General features: G+C 40.6%; 2 protein-coding genes across 2 annotated transcripts in view; one reads left to right on the top strand and one right to left on the bottom strand.

The window, feature by feature from the left end:
* Positions 1-160: 160 nt before the first annotated feature.
* On the top strand, positions 161-4,688 carry adck2 (aarF domain containing kinase 2). The gene is made up of 9 exons (XM_030424774.1): positions 161-362; positions 447-1,452; positions 1,555-1,701; positions 1,859-1,987; positions 2,247-2,342; positions 2,517-2,795; positions 3,159-3,287; positions 3,431-3,484; positions 3,831-4,688. The coding sequence occupies exons 2-9, from the start codon at positions 571-573 to the stop codon at positions 3,966-3,968; spliced, it is 1,854 nt and encodes a 617-aa protein (XP_030280634.1). The 5' UTR covers positions 161-362; positions 447-570; the 3' UTR covers positions 3,969-4,688.
* Positions 4,689-5,108: 420 nt separating this feature from the next.
* Positions 5,109-27,616, bottom strand: part of srpk2 (SRSF protein kinase 2) — a 75,916-nt gene continuing 53,408 nt past the window's right edge. Inside the window, 14 exon segments of the mRNA XM_030424773.1 lie at positions 5,109-7,489; positions 10,916-11,008; positions 11,328-11,420; positions 13,404-13,473; positions 13,969-14,076; positions 14,749-14,849; positions 16,520-17,491; positions 19,323-19,647; positions 20,629-20,654; positions 22,286-22,451; positions 23,445-23,551; positions 23,654-23,741; positions 24,175-24,262; positions 27,285-27,393. Coding sequence (XP_030280633.1) covers positions 7,305-7,489; positions 10,916-11,008; positions 11,328-11,420; positions 13,404-13,473; positions 13,969-14,076; positions 14,749-14,849; positions 16,520-17,491; positions 19,323-19,647; positions 20,629-20,654; positions 22,286-22,451; positions 23,445-23,551; positions 23,654-23,741; positions 24,175-24,262; positions 27,285-27,393 — 2,531 coding nt within the window. The 3' untranslated portion in view covers positions 5,109-7,304.

The following is a 27,616-nucleotide window of genomic DNA, read 5'->3' as shown; positions in this document are numbered from 1 at the left end:
CGGACAACGGACATCTCATAAAAGATCAATTTCTCTCAAATGTTGTTCACAAATCTGTCTAAATCTGTGTTAGTTAGCGCTTCTCCTTTGCCGAGATAATCCATCTTCTTTGTTTACTCTATCACACTGCTGCGCCTTTAAGACGATGACACGTGACCGCGCCGGAAAACGTCATACCCGGAACGGAAGCGGCTGTCAATGCAATGTTTTCATGGATGTTCTGTTTTCAATGGAGATGGAAGATATTTTTGGCAGCCAGTGACATCAGCTGAACCATGAAATGCTTCACTCGTCGATGGCTGCAGAAGAGGCAACCCTGTCGCCTCCCTTACAGAGGAAACGACAGTAACATCCACTGACACGTAAGTGAAAGTATCGCCATGAATGTGTTAAACATTAAAGCTAGTTCAGTGTAGCATTAACCCAGACTGCCTCTTTCCTTTAAGGTTGAATCTGTGGATGTTTCACGTGGAGGCAGCAGTTTATCCCGTTGTCCTATTATTGATGGTTTTGCAAAAGAGTTTCGTACAAGACTGACACACATGGCTGCGCTAACAGCCAACTGACGTGATGACCATGCTGACTTTTGGAGCGAGAGCAGTCCTCTTTAACCTGAGGTACACTTTCCAGAAAGCGGGCTCCTTTACCAGAACCAGACTCATCCAGAACTCCAGGGCATGTTTTGTCAAAAGAGGGCAGATTTTAACCCAGATCCCCAAGGTTACATTGTTATGTTTGGGTGCAGTGAATGCATCATCCTGTGCTGCAAGATGCCAAGAGGCAATTCTCCCATCCCCAAAGTCTGACAGAAAGTCTCTAGCCAAAGTCCAAGTGCACAAAGTTATATTTTTCTTCCGCCTCACCCTTCGTGCGTTGGTGCTGCTCTTCAAATTTGGCCCCCTTCTCCTCCTCTCCCCCTTGGCTCTGGTGTCCTCTCGCTGGGCAGGGCGCTGGCTGGATGCTTTGCTATGGGTGACAGAAACATCGGGGCCCACTTTCATCAAGCTGGGTCAGTGGGCGAGCACCAGACGGGACATCTTCTCTCAGGAGTTCTGCAAGCGCTTCTCCAGGCTCCATGTAAGGGTACGCCCTCACTCCTGGGCCCACACCAAGCAGTGTCTCCGGAGGGCTTTCGGGGAGGGCTGGAGGAGTTTTTTACAGATCGACAGCAAAGAGCCAGTGGGTTCGGGATGCGTGGCCCAGGTGTACAGAGGATGGGCGAATGCGGACCAGGTTGACGACCCAGCTTTCCAGTCGCTGGTGGAGGAGATGGAGAAAGAAGACTTACTGGAAGCTTGGGAGATACCTGGTCTAAGGGGAGTTACCAGATCCCTGTGGCAGCTCTGGAGGGGGAGGAAGGAGGAGGAAGGCTTTGAGGAAAGAAATCACCCAAAGGTGCAGCATGAGGAGGGCAGTGCAGAGAAGGGGCACCTGATACCTGTGGCTATTAAGGTGAGAGACTGCAGCCTGGTTGATCACATTGACCCTTTCTTTCCTCGTCTTTTTTTTAACCCTGTCGGCAGATGTTTATAAAAACTTTCTGCTGTATTACAGGTGCTACATCCAGGCATAAGGAGTCAGGTTGAAATGGACCTCCTGCTGATGAAAGCAGGAAGTTGGCTTCTGCACTGCCTGCCTGGTCTCAAGTGGCTCAGTCTGTTTGAGATAGTGGAGGAGTTTGAGAAGCTCATGACCAAACAAGTAGGATTATTCAGACTTCCTCATATTATGAAATAAATACAGCTCTAGATTTATTAGCATTTCTCTAGAGACCAGAGTTTAGTATAAGAAAACACAGCCTCATAGAATAGAAGCTGGTAGACTCATTTCAATTGATGTAACTGAACTTTTATTTCAGATTGATCTCCGGTTTGAGGCCAAGAACATTGAGCGTTTCCGGGAAAACTTCCGCAACGTGGAGTATGTCAAGTTCCCAACTCCATTACGACCATTTGTCACCAGGACCATTTTAGTGGAGACTTTTGAAGTGAGTGCTGATGGACTCAGAAACTATTGAAATAAGTGACTCAGTGCTTGACTGATACAGTGTGCTCCAAATGTAAAGTACAAGCAAGTCACACATATCACAATGTCAAATGCACATTTGTATAATTATGGAACTATTGTCTACTATAGTAAGCTCAACCTATTTTACACACTGTCTGTGATTTCCAGGCAGTACAAACTTACTCTAAAGATATTAATTTAATCAGAATCATTATGATATAATCAACATTTTTGTTCAGGAGAGTGAGCCCATATCCAACTATCTGAGCTCTGACATTCCTCTGGACGTGAAGCAGAAAATAGCCAGGTTGGGAGTTGACGCAATCCTGAAGATGGTGAGATATAAAACCTGCTCCATTTCAGTTGCATCTGATTGATTTTTACAATTTTTGTTGTTTCCTAATTTGTATGTCTTCCTGTCTGTTTGTTGTTCATGTGTTCTGAGTTAATGACAGCCATTTTCGTTACGTCAGATTATATTTACTGGATATTTCCATTGTATATTCCAGGTTTTTGTGGACAACTTTGTCCATGCGGATCTCCATCCAGGGAACATTCTGGTCAAGTGCTTGGGGCCTCTTCCTGGTTCCAGTGACAGCACTGGTGTCTCTGGGGAGGCCCATGGTAAGACCACCCTCACTGACTTGTGGGACACAGTAGTGATCAGCGTCAGGCCGGACCCCAATCCTTTCCAGTTGGTGCTGCTGGATGCTGGCATCGTGGCCCAGCTTAGTGACCATGATCTTGCAAACTTGAAGGCTGTCTTCACAGCTGTGGTGCTGCGACAGGTAATGAAGGAAAGCCACCATACATGAAGTTTCCATGCTGTGGCAGCTGAACACCATAATCTTCTTTTTTTGATTCATGTATCAATAAAATATAACGAAGTTCAGAGGAAAATGTGGGAAATTTAGACATTTCTCACTTTACAGCAGTGTATCAGAACATATGTTAAAACTTAAGGTTAAGGTTATTTATTGTCGCCTGTTCATTTTCAACTTTTTGCGCATAAAAAACATTCAGTCTTTAACTCCGTAAAAGTGCCTCTTCAATGAAAAAAAATAAAGAAACAACATTGAAATGTAATCCGAAGGCCAGACCACACCAGCATGGACTAACCGTCATTGTGGTTTTGATTTTTCTTTCTTCAGGGTGAGCGTGTGGCAGAGTTGATCCTGAATCATGCCAGGGCCAATGAGTGCCAAGATGTGCCACAGTTTAAGAAGGAGATGGCTGAGCTGGTGGACCAAGCCCTCAGCAACACCCTCTCTCTAGGAAAGGTACAAACCTGGATTGTGTTTCCGATGCAGGCCCACACGATAATAGCTACCATGATGGTCTTGGTTATTATGTTACTGTAGAGGACGTTAATCCTGAAATAACAGTTACTGATTACTGTTGACGGGTTTTGTTGTGTTCACAGGTCCAAGTGGGTGACTTGCTCTCCAAAGTCTTTGGTCTACTCATCCAACACAAGGTAGAATTTCAGGAAGTTACATTCATTATTGTGAACAAACACTCCATGCAGAGAAGCTTAAACTTTATGAGATGTTACGACAGGTGACCACGCAGAGCCACTGCTGTTGTGGAGGTTTGTAGTTAACTATCCAGTGCTTAAACTTTAAATCCTCTGACTGTACTAAGCAGTCTATGTAATGAACAGAATACGTGGGGTTTATGTCCTTCACTGATGCAGAGAGTGAAAAGAATAAGTGCATATTAAAGAATTTTAACTTTTAAACCACCAATAGGCAAAACTTAAAGAGTTAGAAGGAGTGCTGTAATGCGATAGCTCACTGATTCATTGGTACTCTTTTTTTTAGGTGAAGCTTGAGAGTAACTTCGCCTCCATTGTGTTTGCCATTATGGTGTTGGAAGGTCTGGGCAGGTCACTCGATCCAAACTTGGACATCCTGGATTCAGCCAAACCCCTGCTGCTAAAGAACTATACACAACTCTGACGCACACATACACATAAACAGCAACACTATACACTACTATATAGTCCATCAGAAGATACTTTATCGTCCTTATGCATCAGTGATGGGTTGTCTTCTACCATAAAATGCACGATTCCTCTGTGGATCACATGTTCACTGTCTCATCACTACATTTTAGCAGTACTGATGCCATCATTACCTCATTGAGTTTTAAATTGTTGACGATTACACTTTTATTACAGTTGCACTTGAATTTTACTTTATGAACTGTCTGATTGTAGTACAAAAATTCCACCCACCATAATCCATTTTAAGGAAATACTCACCGAGCCTAATGAAGGAGAGTGTATGCGTTTTAAATGAGGCACCACGTATTTATTGAGTGCTAATGGAGTCGGATGCATAGTCAGATGTACCGGCGGCTTCAGAGACCATTTGTAGTGATTTATGATATAAAATAAGATCCCTAGTTGATACTTCCCACTTTTCTTTTTACTTTTTAATGACTGATATTGATCTCAGGATGTCTTTTATTACTCCATCTTTTATTGCATCTTAGATAATGTTGTCTAATGGACATATCTGGTGTGAATCATAATACCTAGTAACATTTGTTCAGACTGACATTTCAACATTGACAATGTGAAGGCTTTGGCTAATTGTATTCACAGCTGACCCATGTCTTTTGTTTTCCCATTTTAAATTGTGCAAATTAATAAAAAGGGAATCTATGCTAACTGATCTTTTGCTTTCCTCTGTTTTCTCCTCTAGTGACTAGTCGTGAGTAGGGGTGGGACAAAATATCAATACAGCAATTTGTCACAATACTCCCACTTGAGATACCTCATCTTGGCACATCTCAGTTGTTGTCAGATCCTGTGAAATTGACAACAATGCAGTGAATAAATACACAATTCCTTTATTTTACATTCCCCAGTTACATATCGTGATGTATGATTAGATTATTGTCTTGCAATGTATGGATTATTGCAGAATCGCTGTATCGTGATACTGTCATTATCATGGGTAACGTATCGTGAATCGTATCGAATTGTGAGCTACTCTAATTCCCACCCCTAGTCTTAAATTCTCTGACCTTTTCAGTAACGTCAAATGATGCAGCTTCAAAACAGAAAAATTCACTACATCAAGGGCAAGGGATCCATTAATTTACAATTTTATTAAATCTGTCAATGAAAAACACAGACAAGAGACGCGATTCTGTCAATGTCATCAGGAAGAACAGTCAGCATGGCTGAAAGAGTGAGATCAGGAGGTTTTGGTGCAAAAAAACTCATCACATACCCTTTATTGCAAAACTGTTGATTTTTTTTTTCATCACCATCAAGAGCCCAGACAGAGCAGCACTGTTCAAGTAAGGAGGGAGGGGAGAGGTGACAACTGTGTAAAAAAATCTTTCAATAATAATAATAATTAATAACAATAATAATAATAATAATGACAAAAGAAATAAAAACATCTCTAATAGACAAACACAATCACCTCAGTATAAGACGAGATTCTGTCACGGTCACGACAACCAGAGAAAAGTTGTTTTCTTTTTTTTCCTCTTTTTTTTTAATGAATTAAATAGTTTTTAAAAATATCTCACCATTTACTTATACTCATCTTTTTTCATTTATTGCGAAAAATAGGCAACTGGACTAATTGTGATGATGCAAGTTTTCTTGTGTGTGTCTGTTTGTGTGTGTGAGAGAGAGACAGAGAAATAGAGATTAAGTGGAGAGATATAGTGGAACGTCTTGGAGCATTGGCACTGAGAGCAGCAGCAGTGTGTGGCGATGCAGTACTCTCATTGAGCCACCAGGTGGCACGGTTCAGTCCTAACATTCCTCCCGGGCCGGAGCAATGCGGCTCAACCTCCAACCACTGTATCAGAGGAAGTCAAGTTATGCCAACAACTTTTTGGAATGATGCTTGTGTGTTGAAACTTTGTCCACGGTCGCTCATCTGCGTTGTTAGATCTCAGTTCTATGTACAAAGATTTCAAATCCCTGAAGGACATCTACAAAGACAAGTGCAACCTCCATGTGACCATCCCCTTTCTGGAGAAGCTCAGGGATCAAAGGGTTCCTCTATAGGGGGAAAAAAGGGGGGGGGAATTGTACCAATCAGATCAGGTAAACGTGCCGCAGCAGGACTCAACAGAATTGTTCTTAAAGTCAGGAATGATGGACCAAAGATTTAGGAATGTCAAAAGCTGGAGAAGAAGGGGTTGTAATGTAGTTCCTCAGAGGGGGGCACCAAAATATCCTAACATAATTCTTTCTAACAGAATGTCCAAGAGAGGCGATGAAACGGGAAAGAAACCACCGAAATGCACAAATAAAATAACGCATCCATCCGTTCGTTTGTCATATCCGTTCATGCTGATCCATCAGTCCCTCCATGCATTTTAAAAATAGTCTTTGTAGACCAAGCAGTCCTCCTCCCTGTTAAATTGATTGTATTTTTTTTTTTTCCTTCATCCCGCAAACTTTTTCTGTCTCTGTCAGAGTGGTAACTGTCAGCGTGGTGCCCTCTGGAGGACTGGCTGCCCTCCAGTTCTCTGAGGTGGCCCCTGGCAGGAGCATGCAGCTCATTTAAGTGGAAGGAAAAATGGGTAAGAGGCGCTTTTTGGGACTGGATTTGTGGAAGAAACCAGGGTGTAAACTTTTAGTCCGATGACGTGTTTCTTCCAAAGCAGAGGGAGGAAGGGGAGGTAGGGCAACTGGGCTGGAAAGAGAGGACAGGCGTGTCTTGAGCACAGGCTTGTGCTCATTCTCACCTACAAAAACACACACTTGTCTGTCTTGGAGGCCCTGGCTATGTAAAGGTCATGGCAGATGGAGCTCTGGGCCGTCGGCACTGTGATGGGGCTTCTTGTTGACTTTTCTTTCCCGTCACTGAAGAGATCAGCAGCTGTCAGATGCCCACGACTAAAACCAAACAAGTTAAAACTGAGAATTAGGAGGAGATTAGATGGACGAGACCAGCTGACAGCTTTACGGCAGAACAAGAGAAGAAGAGAACACGTCTCTTTCCCATTTATGGTGTGAGCAGCATCGATCATCAAATAATCTGATTCTTTTTGGGAGATGTTACGGAAGACACAGCTACTATGCCATTTAATGTCCATAACCCAGTCTTTACATTCCTTTAAGGGAAAGTGTGTGGGACTTACTCGGATAAGCATGTTATGGATGTGAGGGATAGGGCAGGAAAGATTAAGTCTTTCTCATCTAATCCGACTCAGTTCGTTTCCATGCTGTTGTTCCACAGGCTGCCACCAGGGTGTGTTGTTCGGGCTAACTGTTGGGGGACAAGGGGAGGAGGGCGTCTGATCAGAGATTGTGGCTACGAGTTGATCCAGGGGTGGTTGAGGCATTCGCCGGCCGAGGCCCTCTTCTCGGGCACCATCTCCAGCATGGGCAAAAGGAAGTGGGTGAAGTGGCCGGCGTCTTCGTGCGCCCAGCCGTACTTCTCCACTAACACGTCAAACAGGGACCACGGCTTCAGCTTGGTGATGTGCCGCAGCTCACCTGCAGGGGGGGATAGAGAGCATAGTCAGTTATCGTGCAGGAAGATGTGGGAGGAAATGACAGCGGCAAAGCATAAAGGATTAGTTCACCCAAATAACAACATCTTTTCTTAATTCAAGGACAAGATATGACTGATGAAAACAAAAAAAAAACAAAATGAGTTTCACCAAATACCCAAAAGACCAAAACCAATGATGAATGGATCCTACAGACATGTACAGTCTGTGTCGCCTGATATAATAATAATAATAATATAATAATACATTTTATTTGATGGCAAGAAAAACAAAAAACGGTAGCAGTATACACTAGCGTATTCCTCTGTGCTCCATTGTTATCCAAAAAATGGACATGTTCCACATAAACTGTCTGCCTGCCGGGGTAAATACACAACAGTCCATCAAATGTTTATCAACACACAGCTGAAAATAGGACCCATCAACTCAAGAATTTACTCCCGTTTGACTAACGTTTCCTATAAATATAATGCCCAGCTGTTTTAGAAAATGACTTATAATTATTATATGTGTATTATTAGTGGGAACAAATGGGCTTCGGTGCCACGGAGAGGGTAGGGAAGCCATAAAGTATGGAGAGACAGACTAATGCATTCAGTCTTCAGACTTGAAAAAAGAAAAATGAAGCTGAGTCTTTTATTTCAGTAACAATCCTATTAAAACTAGTATTGCTACTCCAACAAGAATTAGCATCAGTAGTATCTAATTATTTTTTGTTAAAAGATGTTGCTGTTGAAGTATGATGTGTATTTTTTAAAATGTTTTGTGTACACAAACGAAAATTCATCCAAATATCTCAAAATGTGTACAAAGCTATCTGCTGGCTAAAGCCATTCCACCAGAGGTAGGTAATATTTTTTATTTTTTTTGGGTCGTTTGGGTGAACTGACCCTTTAACCAGATGCCATAGCAGGCCATTATTCTGCAGGCTCCAGCCAACACGCTACAGCAGCTGATTTCACAGACTAGTTCACCTTCTCTGTGCGGACGAGTGCTAGTCAGTGACGTGCTGTAACGATGGAGTGAGAACCTGCAGAGTCATGGCTAAAAAAACGCAAAAATAGACGGCAAGAGGTGGATGGAAGGAGACAGAGAGGAGGAGGTGTGATGGAAAGAGACAAGGAGAGGAAGGTGTCCATTATTGAAGAGACGAGGAAAATGATTGGCTGGGAGCACATGACAGACAGTGAAGGAAAGAGTATGAGAGAATGATTAATGATAGAAGCGATCAAGAGCAAAGGTCCAGTCAAACCACCGCTGCCATGGTAACCTTCCTATACACTGATTGGAGGAGAGAGTATGATTGAGGAAAAAGACTTTCCTTATATTGTTCAAGAGAAAATAAGACCATAAACCTTTACAGCTGTTTGGCTGCATATAAAAAAGGCATTGCTGGTCATAACATTGTTGTATGTTCTTTAAATCTTTTGATCTATATTATTTTAAAAGTGTGTGTGAGTGTGAGAGTGAGTGTGAGTGTCAGTGTGTGCATTTAGGAAACAAGGTAAAGAGCCCTGGATTGCACTGCAAAGGCTAAAGGCAGCTTGGCAGACAGGCGAGGCCCAGAGAGACAGAGCGAGAAATTCAGACCTGATTAACAGAGCGCCAAGAGATAAAAGGGGGAACATTGAGACATCAAGTGCAGCCCCAGACCTCGGATAGAGACAACATCAAAGGGTAATATTCAGGTCTCATGACACATTATGAAGAATATATGAGCAGAAAGAGAAGGAGATCGAGAGGAAGAAAAAAGGGAATAAATGAGAGAGTGCAAGGGTTATCAGCTGTACCAAACACAGATCCATACACTTACCAGGCTCACAGATGAGCAGTGAGGTGTTATGACACAGTTAAAGCCCTGCTGTTCTGTTCATAGGCTGTGTATGACTTACTGTCACTGATATCATTGATAAAGTAAACTATTCTCCTATTGATCCTAACTTTGATATATAGACTGTTATGAGCTGTCATTACATATATATTATAATTATTAAGGCAAAACATCCAACTATCTATTGTTTATGAATCCTATATTCAGATAATACATTTTTTGATCATTAAGAAAAATAATGTCTTCTCTCTTCTTTTGTTTTTGCCTCTGATTGAATTAAACTGACCATTTTGCTGCAGTCCAGTGTCAGATTATTCAGACAATCACAACAAGGTATTTGAATGTCAATTCAGTAGGGATGAGCGATAAAGTGGGAATAAATATTACAACATAAAGAAAAATTGTTCTGATCCTACAACATGGAAAATCTTGGCCAATTAAATAGATGTTCAAAGTAATTATAGCTGTCAATTGATTCATCATTTTGAAGAAAGTTTTTAAAATGCTTGTAATTCTAACGATGTAAGGAACTTAAAAAAAGAAGAAAGGGTCATCACGCCACTGAATCTCTCTTTGGAGAAACACACTTCAGAGAGTAGGTTAACAACCTTTTTTTTGTATTTTTTAATCGACATGTTGTTTGTTTTTTTCCTTCATTTGGGAAAGGCTCCCCACAGCAGAGCAACTACAGTCTCATCAGCGATAGTTGGTCAGACCTGCACCATTTAGCCACGGAATTTTAGTCCTGTTAATCATTTAAAAAAACAAATCTGACGTGTGTGTTCTCTCATTTTCTGGATGCATTTCTTCATCCCAAGTAATACGACGTAGATATGTTGCATTTTGATGTGTTTCTCCATTGACTTGAGTACAACAGGCACCATCTACTGGCAACAACGCAAGATTCAGTGACGTAATTACCCTTGACAATGAGTGTGTTGTTTTGTTTGGTCACTTCAGGCGTGAAATAACAGTATTACAATCCTTGGTCAGAAACTTGAATACAATGTCATCAAATTACTATAAGGCTTTTCACGCTGCACTTAGCCAAAGGGCTATGAAAGTGGTCCCATTAGCACAGTCCTGGGCTTGTTGGCCCGGCTCAAGAGTAGGGTTAGCCCTGGGTTTTGTGGCGTTATCCACTGAAAATCAAGCAAACACAAGGCTAAAAGGAGCCAGTGAGATATGGAGCTAAAGTAAAAAGTAGTCACACAGCATCCTAAAATGTAAATATTAGCTGAGATTTAACCTTAGCTTAGGTTAACCCTGGGTTTTTTGTGAGAAGTGGCTCAATTATCTAGGGTCAGGGAAAACCTCTCATGATGGATGAAAATCAATTATAATGAATTATCATCCAGCCCTACAATTAAACAATTAAACATTCATTTTTGCTGTGATTGACAACTTACCTGAAACTTTCTGAACTGACTTAATGTAGACTACTAGGGCAGGACTACAAACTATACTACAAAAAAAAAAAAAACACTCAAGAGTCAGTGGACTACAGTCCTGAACTACAGCTATCCCTTAGCAGGTCTACCCTCCACCTAACCGACCACTAACCACGGTGTCGTTTACCTTTCTTGGAGAAAAACTCTCGGCTGTACTTCCCGGCAGCGACCACTTTGCGTGGGACCTTCCCAAGGAGCTCCATGATCAGAGCGATGTGGTCTGCCCACCACCACATACATCACAGAGGGAACAGGCACGGTTCAGCATTACGGCATGCACACACACATTAACACGACTGGCTGTACAGGACTGACACACACTGCTGCCTCGGAGCACTGCATGGACACACTCGCAGATGGATGTGGCCACTGTTTTCACTGTTTTCAGTCACATTGTTATCCAATCATTTCCCCAAATCAAATCCTCAGCGACACAAGCTTGAAGTTGTTATTGTGTCCTGATTTTCAGCTAGTATCCATTTCTGTCTCTTTTAGACATGTGTGTGTCCCAGTCCCATCAGCTCTCTGGCCAGCGCTACCTCTTCGGTTGAAGAACTCCCGGGAATATTTTCCAGAGAGCGCAAAGTGCCTCGGAATACAGCCCAGCAGCTCTATGATGTGGGCTATGTGGTCTATGGAGGAGAGAGGGAGGTGGGAAGGCGGGAGGGAGGAAAGGGGGAGGAAAAATAAACAAAACAAAAAAAAAGGAAAGGAAATGCAAAAGAGATAAAAAGGTAAAGACAAGGAAGTGGAGATTGAATTGAAAGAGAGGGACAAATGAAAGTAAAAGGAGGATGGATTGTGGGGAAGAAATAGAAACAGGGACAGGAAGTGACAGGTAGAAAAGATCACAGAGGGGTAAGGGAGGAATAATAAGAGAAGGGAAAGGAAGGAAAAAAGAGACAGTCACAGACAGTAAAGGAGAAAAACCTGTGTTAGTGAGCTGTGCCTCCACAGCAGAGGTGAGGAAATGAAATGATCAGCCATGGTATTAAAAAAACTGACGTGCTTTCAGATGCAGAATTGAGTGAACAGGGAACCCAAAGCTAGATTTTCAATTTGGCCTCAATGGCGGGAGATCAAAAGTGTATCTCTGCAAATCAGGATGTCACGATAAAAGTGACGGTAGCTTATTGCCTGTGCAAAACATGCAAGATGAGGTTAACTGTGGGTCGCATGCAGTGAGAAAAGTAACCCAGTATGCTGGTGAGATCAAAAATCACAGGAGATGAAGAGATCAAGGACTGAGGTGAGGATGAGGGCGCACTGTTTGAAATGTATTCTGTGAGACATAGAGTAATGACTCTGAAGTCGACATGCAAATATAGGGACTGTACTGCTTTATACACTAGACGTGACTAAATATAGATACACATATACTCAAAGGATACAGTAACTGGCTAATGTTGCCCTTATGCTTAATTAACTGCCATCACTTTACAGTATGTTGGAAATCTGTCACACATCTGTCTGTTGAGCACAATGACAGATGTGTGAGCACTCTGTGTATCTATAACGTTTGAACAACTCAGTGAAGATGAGTGGAGGCATAGCAGCAGAATTAAAGGACAGGATTTACAGTCGACAGTGGATAGGGGGATTTGGGGAGAGGGATGGCTATAACTTTAACTAAGCTCACTTGCCATTTTTTAATCAATTTGCAATACAATTGATCATAAGAAATCTCATACAGTGTTTGTCTATTGTTCAGATGCATTGCTGGAAACAACAGTCCCATTTTTGAGAAGAGATGACTTGCTTAAAAAACAACAAATGCATTCAAACTGTGTTGTGTTCTCAAAACTTCTCATACTGTCAAGTTCAGCGAGATGTGCTTTGATTTCATGTAGAAAACAAGGATTTATGTACTTTGACTATAGTTTTTCTTTTCATTTACATGCTTTTATTTATTCGCAAACATTTCAAATCTTATTTCAATTAAGTTGCACTGACTTACGGCTGCACACAATTTTTATTAAGAAAATATTAATTGTGAAAGTTTTTTTTGTTGTGTCTTTCCTTCTTAATGACAGTTAATAGAATATCTTTGAGTTTTAGACAAAACAAGACATATGAAGATTGACTTAAGCAAAGCTGGTTGACATCTTTTCATTATTTTTGGCATTTTGTAAAGCAAACAACTAATTGATGAATCAAGAGATTAATCAACATTTTAGTTGACAGTGAAAAAAACTGTTAAATACAACAAAATTGAAAATAATAATAATCAGAGAATTCATTTGAAGTGACTGCATCACAGCATTTGCAGTATTAGAGCCGTTAGCAGCAACGCATCAGAACAATGGAGGTTAAGTAGCTCACAAATACAGATTTTTATATTGGAATACATTTAATTGATTACAACTTTTTATAAGAAGAGCTTATGAAACATTTAAAACACTTTGCTTTTGTATTTCTGTTGTACATTCAACGTTTCTAGCTATTTGTCATCCTTAAGCAAAGATCTTGAACAACTGCAGATCCAGCTTTCAAGTCCTGACTTACAATATTCAGCAAGAATTCCCTTGTGGGAAACTTTCATATTACAAGATTCTGTGTTTCTGTTTTTGTAAATTAAACCGGTGTGTGTACGTCATGGAGATTTAAATACTCACCCTCATCACGGGAGTAGTCTTCACCAGAGTGAGGCTCAAACAGGTAATCTCCAGTAGCTAGCTCAAAAGCCTACCAGAGATCAGACAGAGCAGAGTAAGGAAGTGCTGTATATGTGTATGTTATTTACTGTTCATATGTATGTAGTGTACTGTATATATGTATGTTATTTACTGTTTATATGTATGTAGTGTACTGTATATATGTATGTTATTTACTGTTTATATGTATGTAGTGTACTGTATATATGTATGTTATTTCCTGTTTATATGTATGTAGTGTACTGTATATATGTATGTTATTTACTGTTTATATGTATGTAGTGTACTGCATATACGTATGTAATTTACTGTTTATATGTATGTAGCGTACTGTATATATGTCTGTAATTTACTGTATATATGTATGTATTTTACTGTATATATATTATGTAGTGTACTGTATTTATGTAATGTACTGTATATACTGTATATATTTTTGTAATGTACTGTATATATGTATGTAATTTACTGTATATACTGTATATATGTATATAGTGTACTGTATACATGTATGTGTTGGTCTCACCATGCAGGCAGTACTCCAGATGTCTGCAGGGGTGCTGTAACCAGCTCCTATCAGCACCTCAATGGAACGGTACTGTCTAGTCTGGATGTCCTCGGTAAAGTGCTTGTGCTGAAGAGGAGAGGACGGGAGAGGAGAAGGCTTACTGTACATTTGTGATTTAAATTATGAATGTATAATGGCAACAAAAGCAAACTTGTCACAGGCATCAAAGAAATTAGAATTATCACCTCATGCCTGTCAAGTTTCTGTTCCTGAGCCATGCCTTTTAATAATAACAGTTTTCCAACATTGTTGTCACAGTGAAGTTAACCTTTAACCTTTGGAATATAAGATGTCATCACTTAATTTTTGTCAATATCACCTTTAGATTTGTTGGCCAAAGATGTGTTTTGTGAGGTCACAGTGACCCTTGACCATCAAAATCGCATCAGTTCATCCTCGAGACCAAGTGGACTTTTGTGCCAAATTTGAAGAAATTCCCTCAAGGAGTTCTTGAGATCACGTATAAAAAATAAAAATAAGATGCACGGACAACCAGAAAACATACGGCTATTGCTGGCACAGAGGCATACAAATAGAAATAAATACAAAACAGCAATAAACACAAATACATATACATCAGAGTACTTAGTTTTTGTGTAAATGATTTCTTAAGCGTCTGCTTCTCTGTGACCTACTGGTTGTCACTAAGTTGTATCAGTTTAAAAGAGCATAAAAAGGCTGCAAACCTGTGTGTTTAAAATATATGCTTTAGATCAATTCCAAGATACTGTGTCTTACCACCCAGCAGGCATTTCCAAGATCAGCGATTTTGACTCGAATGGAGTCAGCATTGCGCGGGTCTAGTGGGTTGATAAGGAGATCTGCAGCTCTGGCCCTGACTGGGAGAGAAGGAAGAGGAAAAGAACAAGGTTAATACACACAGTAAGTATGGATAAGAAGAGTTTACACACCATATTGTGCTAATAGGAATCCTAATGAGAGAAAACTGGTCCTAACTTCATCTCTGTGAACTATTTAGGTTATTTAACAGGGAAACAGACTTTTTTTTCCGCTTTTGTTTAAAAGAGAAAAGAGATGTGATCCTCAAAGTGACCTCAAAGTTTGAGTCCTAGTTATTGATAATGAAATGAACCATGTGGGTGGATGAGTAATGGTGCTGATGACGCATTAATAATACCCAGAGGAGATATGTGGAGACTGAAACGTAATCATGAGCAACTGGATTATCTTCACAGGCAGCTATAATTTATAAGAGATCAAAACACTGTGGTTATTCAAGGTTATTCATGTACTGCTGATCCGTTACCTCACCTAAGATCTAAATTAACTCTAATTATTATTACGCTGTTTTCCTCTGCTTTATCTATCCAACTCAAATTCTCATTTGCATGTAGATTAAATATTTTCAACAGAGACCTTGGCAAGACAGAAGCATAAATCAGCCAGCATTTAATCATTTGTTGATACAAAGACAAAAAAATGATGATGATGATGAAATTAAAAAAATATATTATTTACAGAGGGTAATTCCCACTGCTGATATTTTTACACTGAGAGAGAGAGGATCATAAACTTTGGTTCAAAGTTATTTAACTATTAACAATGAAATGCTTTTTAAACCATTTATAAAGCACTTTTTTATAGCAAAGTTACAACTGATAACTCACAAATTACTTTCTATAAAGCATTTAAGTGTTAACATTTAAATTACTATTAACTGAAGTTTCATTAGCTATTAATTCACGATTTATTAATCATGATTATTGATGTGTTGCAAATATGCAGAGGTTGGAAGTAACCAAAATACTTTTTTTCAGGATTCTTCAGTTCTAAGTAACGTGGAGGGGAGTTTGAAGGCTTTTAAACTCTGTGGGGGCTGCTGGGTGACGGTGACACATGTGAGCTCTGACATTCGGAGTCATTAGGGCCACTTGTGGGTCATTGACCGAACTGGCCTTCATATGGGTTGCTAGGGCTCGGTGAGCCCAGGTGTGAATGGTTGTTAAGGTGTCTGGGGAGAGAACTCAGCACAGCAGTGTAGGTGGGTGATAAGTAATGTCGCAGGCTACCTCCTCTGTTCGAAGACGGACATTCCAGTTTGACATGGATGGATTCTTTTACTCCTCTTTCAGAAGATCTGTCTTCTCTGTCCAAGATGTCTACATGAGGAGTTAGCCCTCCTGTGTTTTGCAATTCGTTTATATGTATGTTAACACAAATATCTGTACTTTCCACTCCATTCATTTCCGAAAACAGGCTTGTTACTTGTTTTATTGCATGTGAGGGGAATAATCATATATATATATATATATATATATATATATTATATATATATATATATATAAATAAATAAATAAATATATATATATATATATATATATATATATATATATATATATATATATATATATACACATATTTATATATATATATATAAATATATAAATATATAAATAAATAAATAAATAAATAATATATAAATATATATATATATATATATATATATATAAATATATATATATATATATATATCTAGACTATGTCTTACCTTTGGGTGTGTCTCCCGTGCTTGAAGAGGACACAGTGCGACTGCGATCAGCGTGGGGGCTGCTGGGTGACGGGCCTGCTCCGATGTCTGCTGTCCCAACAGAAATGGGGTTACCCGGCAATGGATCAAGGGGCAAGTCGGGGAAGATTGGCAACTTGATTCGATCGCGGTCACTGGAGCCGTTGGTCAGGCCCGGCTCGGGTAGCTCACCGTTGATCATCTCATACCCGGAGCTGAGAGAGTTGTCCCTGTCCGTGTAGCTGAGCTCGGACTCCACCAGGGGGCAGAGGAGAGGCTCGGGGGTGGGTGAGGGAGGTGGAGGAGTGCCAGGGTTTGGTTTCAGTCCCTCAGATCCCAACAAAACATGCCCGTTAGTTTTGGCTGAATTGTTTTTGTTGTTGTAGGTCTGGACAGAGAGCGAGGTGGTGTCCGTGAGGAGATCTGCGGTTGTGTCGTCGTCCTCGTCATCCTCATCATCATCTTCGTCCTCATCGTCCTCGTCATCCTCATCGTCCTCTCCCTCCTGATCCTTTGACTCCTCTTCCTCTACTACTGCCTCCTCCCCTGTTTTGCTCTCATTCTTTGGCTCCTCTGTCTCATTCTCCAATTCTTCTGGCTCTTTCTCCTCCTCCTCTTCTTCAGCCTCCTCCTCTTCCTCCTCTACCTTCCCCTCTACCTCTTCTTCCTCATTCTCATCATTTGCCCCTTTCAATCCCCCCTCCTCCTCTTCCTCCTCATCCTCCACCTCCTCTGCCCTTTCCTTGTCCTCTACCTCTGCTTGTGTTGGCTCTCCATTCCCTTCTCCTGTGGTGGGGGGAATGGGGGTTTCTTTTTCAGCGGTAGGTGTTGGTTCCTCTTCTTCTTCCTCCTCCTCCTCCTCCTCCTCATCCTCCTCCTCCTCTTCCGCCTCCTCCTCAGGGTCGTCGTCAGTGATGCGGGGTGCCTCGCTCTGCTCCTGGGGAGGCGCTGCGCCTTACATGGACAGAGGACAAGATTAACAGTTAGGAAAGGAAGTGGGTGGGAAGGAGATACAATCAAAGGCAGTGTAGGCAGTGAGGAAATCAGCATGAAAAGAGAATAAAGATTGGAGAAGGAGGCAAAAGAGAGAATAAGAGAAGAAAGAAGGTGGTGAGACGGAGGTCGGAGGAGGGAGACGGAGAAAGACTGTTTTTTTGTGAATCAGCCTAGCCTCCCATACACAGTGGGCCTAGCGTGGGCTGACTGGTTGGAGCCAGTCCACCTCCTATTCATTCATAGACAGACTGCACAAACCTGCATACACACACTCAACATTCACTCACGCTGCAGGTCTGTAAAGAAACTAGAAATCAGACAATAAAAACCAGAATAAGAAAAAAGATATGTTGTTTTTTTCCCCTTCACAGTACATTTCACATAATGAAAGAAATGACTGTGCACCACACCGTTTAAATCAATAATGAATGTCCACACATCAAGTATGTTAAATGAACTAAAAATAACAAACCGGAGACTTTAAACAAATGCAAAGACAAGAACTCAGCTGATACAAGCTTTCAGAAGCTGACTATCATTGTTTTTGGTTTTAGTTTCAGTGTTTCCTGTTTTATTGTGTAGGTTTTGTGTCATGTGTCTTTCTGAAATTACGTTTAATGTCTTCGTGTTTTTTATTTGCCATTTTTTTGATTGCCTTACTAGTTTTACCTGTTCCTTATTAGTCCTCCTAGTTTACCAGGCCTGCATTCATACAGCTTCAAACCATTAAATCTAGCTTTTTGTTCATCTACATGCCTGCCCTTGTACTTCAGGTGTTAGTCTAGTACTAACAGTTTTGGACTGAATATTCGAGAATATTTCACATTTTACATTTCACAAGGCCAGCCTGATAATCAGACTGAACTGCCAAATTGTCTCACTTCAAATGAGACAAAATGGTGGTTCAGTTGAGTTCAGTTCTGCTGAACAAATTAGAGATGCACTCAAGGAGAAAGTCAATGCATTATGGTGACAACTGCATGTAAAAATTGGAAAAATTCACATGAATGCCCACTCAAGTCTAAAGAACAACTTTACTAAATTTTTTGTACCAGACATGACACTTTTGATATGTATACATATATATGTACATATATATATATCTTGTTACATTGTCAATTTGCGCATGACATTCCCACATTTTGACATATTTCAATGTTGCAATCTCCCCCTCTGTTAGTATGCAATGCCCAAAAGTAACATCCAGCAGTGAAGTTGCTAAAGTTCATACCACTCCTTAAATATTAGTGCAGACTGGCAGGATGGAAGCATGGGTTGCTTACATTAGCCTAAAAAGCAAGCCTAAAAAGTTCTTTCATATTGGATGACCCGACTGATAGTGGGAGGTTGTGAACAACTTTAGAACGTTCATTCTTTGGAAATGTCCGGTTGTTTCTGTTTACGCTAATGCTACCGATGACTACTGATGGTCTTGAAGGGGTTGTCACAATTCATAGAGGGAGATTTCAACCACTTGAAAATGAGTGGTGGGTGTAAGAATTGGAAATGGCATTGGGCCCAAGTCAAACACTGATACAGAAGTGTTTTGGACTGTACTAGTGCAGCAACAAATCTTTTCCACATAAACACACCAAAGTTGAAGAGTGACTTCCTAGCTCGGGAAATTGGATGCCCAGGAGCGTTAAACACTAAACGTTAAACGTTAAAAACTCTGCAATACAAATTTCTAATCATCTAAACACATGTATCACACTATATTTTAGTGTTATATCTGTCAGAAAAATCACATTACTGAGCATGGGGAAAACTCTCAGATCACACAACTCACATGTGTGATTGGTCAACCTGATGGGCCTCTCCCTCTCTCCTCCCTCCTCCTCGTCATCCTCCCCATCCTCGTCATCGTCATCATCCTCGTCGCTCTCTCCCAGGGCCATGCTGGGGCCAATCTGCAGTTGCGGTGGCTTCAGCAGCGGTGATGACGGGTTGTGTTCGTGGTCTCCTTTCTCTCCCCCGTCTTTGGCTCTCTCCTCCTTCTTCTCGGCCTCTCTCTCCAGGGCTTCGATCTCAAGCATCCGTCTCTCTAGCAGCTCAGCCTGCCGCTTCTGTTTCTTCTTCAGCTTCTTTTTCTTGTTCTTGGAGATCTTGCCCACCTGGGAGAAAGAAAAAAAAACAGGACAGGAGAGGAAGAGAGAGAGTCACCGGGGATATATGAATAGGAGGTATACAACGATAAAAAGTTTGAATACTTAATGGAATGTTGGATTATGATTTATAAGCAAATTAAAGACACTGAAAACTGTGCCAGCTTTAGAACAGCTTTGGTTATTCTAAGAGAGATTTATGCACTTCTGTTTTTGTTTGTGCTCTTCTATGCTCTTCTCAAAGTGGCCAGGACTCATGTCACATTTCTTCTACGCACCAGTCAGGATTTAGCACATCGGAGTGTCATCAAGTGTCTGCGGAGAGTTGTGGAGCTGTTCTCTCATGTAACAAACAAATCCAAACGAACAGCAACAATGGTCCTGATGGCCGATTTAGCTGAGCTTTGGCATGACAAACTCTTCATAAATTATAACTGAGGATGCCTTTTGTTGAGTTTATTGTTGCCTTTCTTTGTCATAAATATTTCATATTACAAAGAGATTTTTTTAGGGGCTTTAAACTAAAATAAACCATTCTAAACCCCATTGGATTATATGAGAAATGCACTGTCACAAAGCAGAGAATAGGGCTATTATTCTTCTTTCTGAAAAGTTGGCACTTTGGAGAAACATGAATTCACGGGAAGGCGTCACATATTTTCATCAAGTTTCTCTGATTGGGAAATGTCAAAGAAACTAAAGTATAGTTTTAATGCAACTGAGTCTGAACATTTGCTGCAACCCTATTCACTTAGTATCGTTTGAACAGACATCTTTATTAAAGTAGAGCAGTAGGAGCTTTGAAGCAGCTTAAACAGTTGCTAATAAGTACTCGCTCCTCCCTCTCTCTCTAACCGTCACAGAGATCACACCAAACGATGTGACATGCTGCATGTACCTTGTACCTTTGTGTATTTGTGTTTGTGTGTGTGTTTATGTTTGTGTGTGTGTGCATTCCTCTTATTTCATACTCACATCTGTTGTACTCACCGGTTTGAGCTGGGGGGCTGTGCTAACTGACAGACAGAAAGAAAAACAACGAAAATCAGAGGCTGCACCAGCACCAAGCCGTCACACAGCCGAGTTCACGCTACGTTCAATATCATTACCGGAAAAAAGAAAATCATTAGGGTTGGTACACGTTCCCTTTTATGCACCTGATACATATAGAATGTGTAGGTGAAGCGAGAGAATTGCAAACAAATGAAGAGAAAGATCTTTCACACTCCTACTTGCTTGTCCCAGATCCATAACATTAAAGTTTTTTCTTCTCATGCCTGAGAATGTGGCTCTTATAGGACAGAATTCTCTCACCTGATCATCTGTCCAAATATAGATAATAAACCTAGAAAGAATTACAGTAGAATGATATAAAATGTGAGTCCCGACTGATTACTTTCGCCTTCTACTGAAGGGCTTCAGCTCATCCAAAACAATAATGTATCAGAAACTCTAACAATCAGTATGTTGCTATTTTCATCCTCTATAGCAGAAGCAGAAGCAATCAAAGAGACATTCAGACATAAAACAAATGTCTGCACTTAAGTTAATGACAGTAAAAGTCTTTATTTACTTGGTCTCTTCAGATTATGTCACCAGCGAGTCCTCCTGTTTTGACAGTTGATCATCTTGTGCCCGCCTTTAATGGCGTTGAAATGTAAGCAGTGTAATTGGTTACCCTAGAGCTGAAAGTGACTCCTTTCAGCTGATGCAAGCAATTGACAGCTCATGGGGCAGGGGTTCATCAAGAGGACAGGGTTCATGTTGAGTTTGGCAAGACAGTTTTTTTTTAAAACTTGATTTTCCTCAGAGGAGGAACTTAGTGACAGGAGATGAAAAAGGAAGGAATGTCTGTGTGGTATAAAAAAAGGCGAGAAACCGAATATGCACAACGGGCTTCTCTGTGAATCCCTTTTCTGTACTGAGTACTTCAGTATCAAACATGATCATTTAGAGGTAAAAAACACATCATTGATGAATCATTATTAATTTGCATTTACTATGAATACCAATTTCTAATCAGGAATATGAGCTGTAACCTACAATATAAACTGCAAGATTTTCCTTTTACTCAAAATCAAAATCAAACGTTTTGATGAAGAAGCGTCACAACTTCCATAAATAAAACAATAAACCGAACAACTTAGCTGCTTCCTGGGTTTTTGTTGAACTTTGATTCTGGTAAGTTTGATGTTACAGCAACAAGTTTAAGTTTGCTTACTTCAAACCCTTAACTTTACAGAGTAAACAAAATGCTTATTTGGAAGACAAGTTTAGGGGGCAAAAAAAAGTATTAATACATTTCAAATTATTTCCGTTTTCATGTAACACTTTTGTTCTCCCTCTTGCACATACACACAGACACTTTTACATCAACTAACACACATTTATGTTCATTGATTCAGTTGTTTTCATCTTGAATTTGTTTTATTCACCCATTGTTTCGCTGTTTTAATCTGAATGAGGGGCTGAAAATAAGCTTCAGATAGACAGCCTAGATACATGTCACAATGCTTCTCCCTATGTGTCAATGTTTATCTGCAATGCCCTTGTCTGAGAGTTGTATTGATCTAACTCTCACACTTCATTTAATTTTGAACTATGTTCTTTAAAACACACATTTAGAGAGTGTTGTTTTTGCGTCTACCTGCTGATCCAGATGGTGGGGGGGCTCCAGCTTTCTGCCATTCAGTTGCCTCCATGGCCATACGCCTAACGAAGGCGTCGTCTACACACATCAGGATGTTCTCTGGTTTGATGTCCGTGTGGATGATTTTACATTTCGTATGGAGGTAGTCCAGACCTTGCAGGACCTACAAGTACAATCAGATCAACAGACAAATCTTTTATTACTTAAAAACCACACTCAAAAAATCCAGTTCAGTTCTCCTTCTATCTCTCCTACTTTCATTCCTTCTCTCTTTCTTAGAGCCAAATGAACCGTTCCTCTAATGCTTGTCATTCTTTGAGCACGGCAAGGAGAGGCCGTTATATTTGTTTCTGTCCAGAGGCTTTGAGACCGAAGTTGGCAGAGAGGCTGGCAGTGGCTGAAATGGCTCAACAACTTCACATGCTCATCAGGTGGCTGAGGGGAAAATGCCTGTGTTTTCGTCTGAAGTGTGAATTGCACGATAGCATGCACTGTAGTTGTAGGGATAAAGTATGGGGTGTTATTTTGGGTGTCTAAGTCCATTTCTTGCTCTTTTTTAACTGTTTTATAATTTTTCATTTGTTCTTTCTTTATTCTGCCAAAAAGATCCACATAACTTATAACACATAAGAAGTAATATCCAATTACTTCTCAGATTGCTTCTTATGCTTGAAAAAAAACAAACAAACAAGTAAACAACATGCTTGACCTAGCAGAATTAGTAGCATCAGTGTAGCTGAAGTTGGAAACATACACTTTACCATAAGCTACTGTATGTTTCAGGGAAAAACAATAATTCTTCCAAGTGAATACAGTGAAAAGCTGGACGTCTGATTTTTCTACCAGCACTTAAACACAACATGCATTCTGGATTGGAGAAAAGGCACAAACATAATTTTCTTCACATGCAATCTGTTAATAAATGCATGAAAACAAAACATAGGGTTTTATATCAACTTTGTCTACCAATTCAGATGTAACAAATATGTAAATTGAACATCGGTAGAGCATACACCCACGTCCTTGTAATGTGTGTTATTTTATGAATACTGGTAAGCAGTGGTCAGCAGTATCTGTAAAGGTACTACAGCATCTATAAATAGATTTGGTCAGTGTGTGTCTGTGTGTTTGTGTGTGTGCGTGTGTGTGCCCTTACCTGTCTGATTATGCTCTTGACACACGGCAGCGGCAGACCTTGGTAGTTGGATTTAATAATCCACTTCAGCAGATGGTGACCAAGCACCTCAAAGACCATACACACATCTGGGTTGGAGAGTCAAGGTCTCACATTATCATACCTCTGTCATTCACTCACACACATACAAACACGCACGAATGCACACTCTTGAACACTGATTGGGATACGTATGCCGTTGACTCCGGAGATCTTGAAGTCATCTATTAGCTGAACCACCATGTCCTTGTTTGGGTCATTGGGGTCACTCTCTCTCACCTGGAGGATGAGAGAAAAGATGAGTGAATGTGACAGGAAGAAGTAACAGAAGATGAGGGACAGACGATGGTTGGATACCAACAAAGATTATTGGAGGAAAAAAGATGGGACAAAAGGAAGAAAAAGGGAACGGGGTGACTTGAGGAAAGGAAGGGGAAAAGGAAGATGGATGTCAGAGAGAGAACAGTGCTGAAAAATTGATTCAGAGATGACTGTCCTCTACACCCAACATGCAACATAAATGACCAGGGTATCTTTAGCGCTTCTTGTTAACAGAGAAAGGGCAGATGCAAGGTGTAAAGAGATGATGAGCAGAGGTAGGAAAGAATGAAGAACAAAAGGGAAAATGGAGCAGAGATGGAGGATAACACAGTACAAAGAAAAAGAATAACAATCCCAAACACTTAAAATGTCAAACTAATCAGATCCTCACACATCGCAGCAGTTTGATCTCATCCAGGGCCGTTTCTGTGTAATGCTGGGCACTCTTCACCACCTTCATCGCCACAAAGTTCTTCACTCTGCAGTGACACAGACACAAACAGTCACTTCAGTTAACTCACACCCCGGTGGGTTATTAAAGCAAGTAATGCTGATTCATGTGTCAAAGATATTATGAAATGTCCCTCACTGTGCCTTCATTGCACCTTTGCTCAGCCATCATTCACACTGCCCACATTGCCAGTGGAAATGCAAATGCAGTTATGAGGCATTTCATAACAGAAATGGTAGAGTCAATCAAAATTAAACATGCAGCACAACCCTTCTCCAGCACACCATGCTTTAGTCACCAAATGTTTTTGGCTATCAGGCTGGTCGCTGAGGCTTCCTCACGTTTTGTCCATTAATAAGTCATGTAACTTCCTGTATGACAGAGCTGCAACTAATCAACTGTTAGTCTATAAACATAAAAACCCAAAGAATCTCTATTTACTATCATACAGTAAATTGCTAATGAAAGCAGCAAATCCTGGCATTTAAGAAGCTGAAACCAGCAAATGTTGCTTGAAAAATGAAATAGTGCAGCAGTACTTAGAGATCACTGTAGTTACCAAGTAAATAAAATGAAAATACACAAAGAACACAAAGAAGAACATAGAAACAAAGCATCTGATATTATAAAGATCCTTTAAGAACATGCTTGAGTAAGAGTGAAGGATGTTTTCACAACATGATTATCCTGGCAAAACAAATTATTATAGCTCTTTTATGTATAAAAATGCTAACAATGAAATCTATCTTTAGCATTGTTTACTGTGTGTTTTGTCTCTTTTTTTGGCAAAAATAAATAACCCTCAAAATACAAAGTAGGGAGGTGGAGAAAGTGTTACAATCAATCGCTCGTGAAAAGGCAACCAGATGAACTCATAAACAAAAGATGCACAAGACCAGACATCTTTACTGGATTATTCACACGATAAACATGTGTATGATAATAGACCAATTACTTAAAGCTGCAATATGTAAATATGTTAGTGGAGAACATCCAAAAAATTTACTAAAATTATCAACAGAATGTGGAAAAAAGTTTTTTTTTATGTTATGATGTATTGTTGAGAAGATATTTAATGAAGTTAGCATGCTAACCAGCTAGCCTCTGCCCGTCACAGTAGAAAGCTCCTGAACTAGCAGTGTAAACACCAACACTTCCCCAATGCTTCGAGCTCCCAGTCAGGACTGCTAGCTGCACGGCTAACTGAGCTAACTGGCTAACGACAGCTACTGCTAGCAGCAGATAGCAGTTCATCGCCTTTGAGAGGCATCAATATTTACTGTTCAACAGAAAACAGCTAGTGTTGACATTCAAATACCATCCTTATTTTAAGGTTCAAGTATCTAAAATTATTTTGAGTCAGCAGTGAGTCAGCGGTGGGCTCAGTGACTCAGTGAATGTAACTGATAACTAAAACACTGACATCTTATAATGACATTGATGAAGAAACTGTATTGAATGTGAGTCACTTGCAGATTTTTGCAGTGAAGCAGCATGTGCTGTGACCAGGGTGGGAATTTCAAGGCGGCCACGGCGTCCATGTCCCCCGTTGCCCGGCACGTTGGCCTTGATGCCCCATGAAAAAAAAAAAATCATTGTACGGCCACAGTGACCTTTGTGCCACTGGCCCTGTCCAAGTTACAAGTGCCAATGCAGCGTAGTGGGCTTGCCTTAAATAGAACTTCAGTGAGTTTGCGGTTCGCGCAGGTGGAGTCTTATCACCATAACAATGATCTCACGTTAAAGCCTCTCAAACAGTAGATGCATCTCAAAACGGAAGAACGACACTTACAGCACAGGTACGCAGGCGAGCTCAGCCGGTTTTGATATAATACGTAACTGACTTATGTGGTAGGATTTAGGTCTGTAAAGTTGGAGTTATATTCACAGATTCGAACTTCCCCGATCAATAACTCATAAGCGAAACATTGTTAAAATACAAATGAAGACTCTTTTCTGCCGTAGTAAGGTAGACAACGAGCTACAACTGTATTTTCATCAAAACGAATGCTCCTCCAGGCTGGACATTAACTCTGGTCTCTATGGTCAGCCGTCTGTGAGACGAGGGCACAGGGACCGTCTACAAAGTGAAACACCGAAAAGAGATACTACGAGAAATATTCAGTAACTTCACTATTATTCAGTGTAGTGTCACCAAAATCACCAAACCCTAACCCTTCTTTAAAAAAACTGTTTTCTAATGTAACATTAACTTGATATTGGTATCAAAAAACGTTTTAACGCATAATCCATGTCTTAATATAAATTAGGATGTTATGTAAAAAAAAAAGGATGTTATGAAAAAAAAAAAAAAGTGAAGGCCAAATGTCCTTGCCCCTAAAATGACAAAATTCCAACCCTGGCTGTGACCATTTGGCCAGCAGGGTAATACAAATCAAAATCCACCATTCTAAATTCAGGACTACAAAATGTTCTCTTTGTAGTAATGGTTCTTTTACGTAAGTGAGGGAGTCTTTCTTCCACCACTGCCCTTCACATATGTGTCAAGGACAGTGAGTGACTGTACAGTGCGCTCACTAGTTTATGACCACCATTAGTGTAATTAACACCAGTGATACAAATTAATGAGGATGTGTGTGTGTGTGTGTGTGTGTGTGTGAGGGAGATTCAGTGAAAGGTGACACTGGGTTGATGATCCTGTCATCCATCCACCCTGGTTGCCACGTGAACACAGAAACAATGTTACAGTGCAAAGCACAGGCCAGGGTGGTGTTGGTTGCAACCGTTGTCATGGTGGCAACAGGTGCATGTGTGGTGTATGTAAAGAGTGTGTGTGTGTGTGTGCGTGTGTGTGTGTGTGTGTGTGAGAGAGAGAGAGAGTGTGACAGAGCAAGGTGAAGTGAAGGTGAAGTCAAGAGCCATTGTGTGCACGTGTGTGTTGCAGGCTTTTTTCTGGGTCATGATGTGTCTGTGGCGGTGAGTGTGTGTGTGCGTGTGTGTGTGTGTGTGTGTGTGTGTGTGTAAGTCTATATGCATTAGCCTATACTGCACTGACTCTGTGTGTGCGTGTGTGTGTGTGTTTGACTCACTGTATGTCCCAGCATAGCCATACGGTGGAGAAGTGGCCCCACCCCAGCTTCCTGATCACATGGTACCTCCCGTTGAACAAATCCCCGATCTTCACCGGATGGTACCCTCCTGAGAGAGATAAAGAGAGAGAGATGAAGGTTACAGACGACGGTTAGTGATAACCAGGCAATGACATGAAATCCATTAGTGGGTAAGAAGTGGCTCGAGAGCAGCGGAGAGGGAGGGAGGTCAGAAACACAGAAGATGAGACAGGAGAGAAGTGCTGTGGATTAATAAAAAGGAAGAAGCAGGAGGACAGCACAAAAAAATAAATCTGAAATGCTGCATTTTA

Source organism: Sparus aurata, chromosome 8 (assembly GCF_900880675.1).
Source record: "Sparus aurata chromosome 8, fSpaAur1.1, whole genome shotgun sequence".
Taxonomy (NCBI): domain Eukaryota; kingdom Metazoa; phylum Chordata; class Actinopteri; order Spariformes; family Sparidae; genus Sparus; species Sparus aurata.
This window is presented reverse-complemented; position numbering and strand designations above follow the sequence as displayed.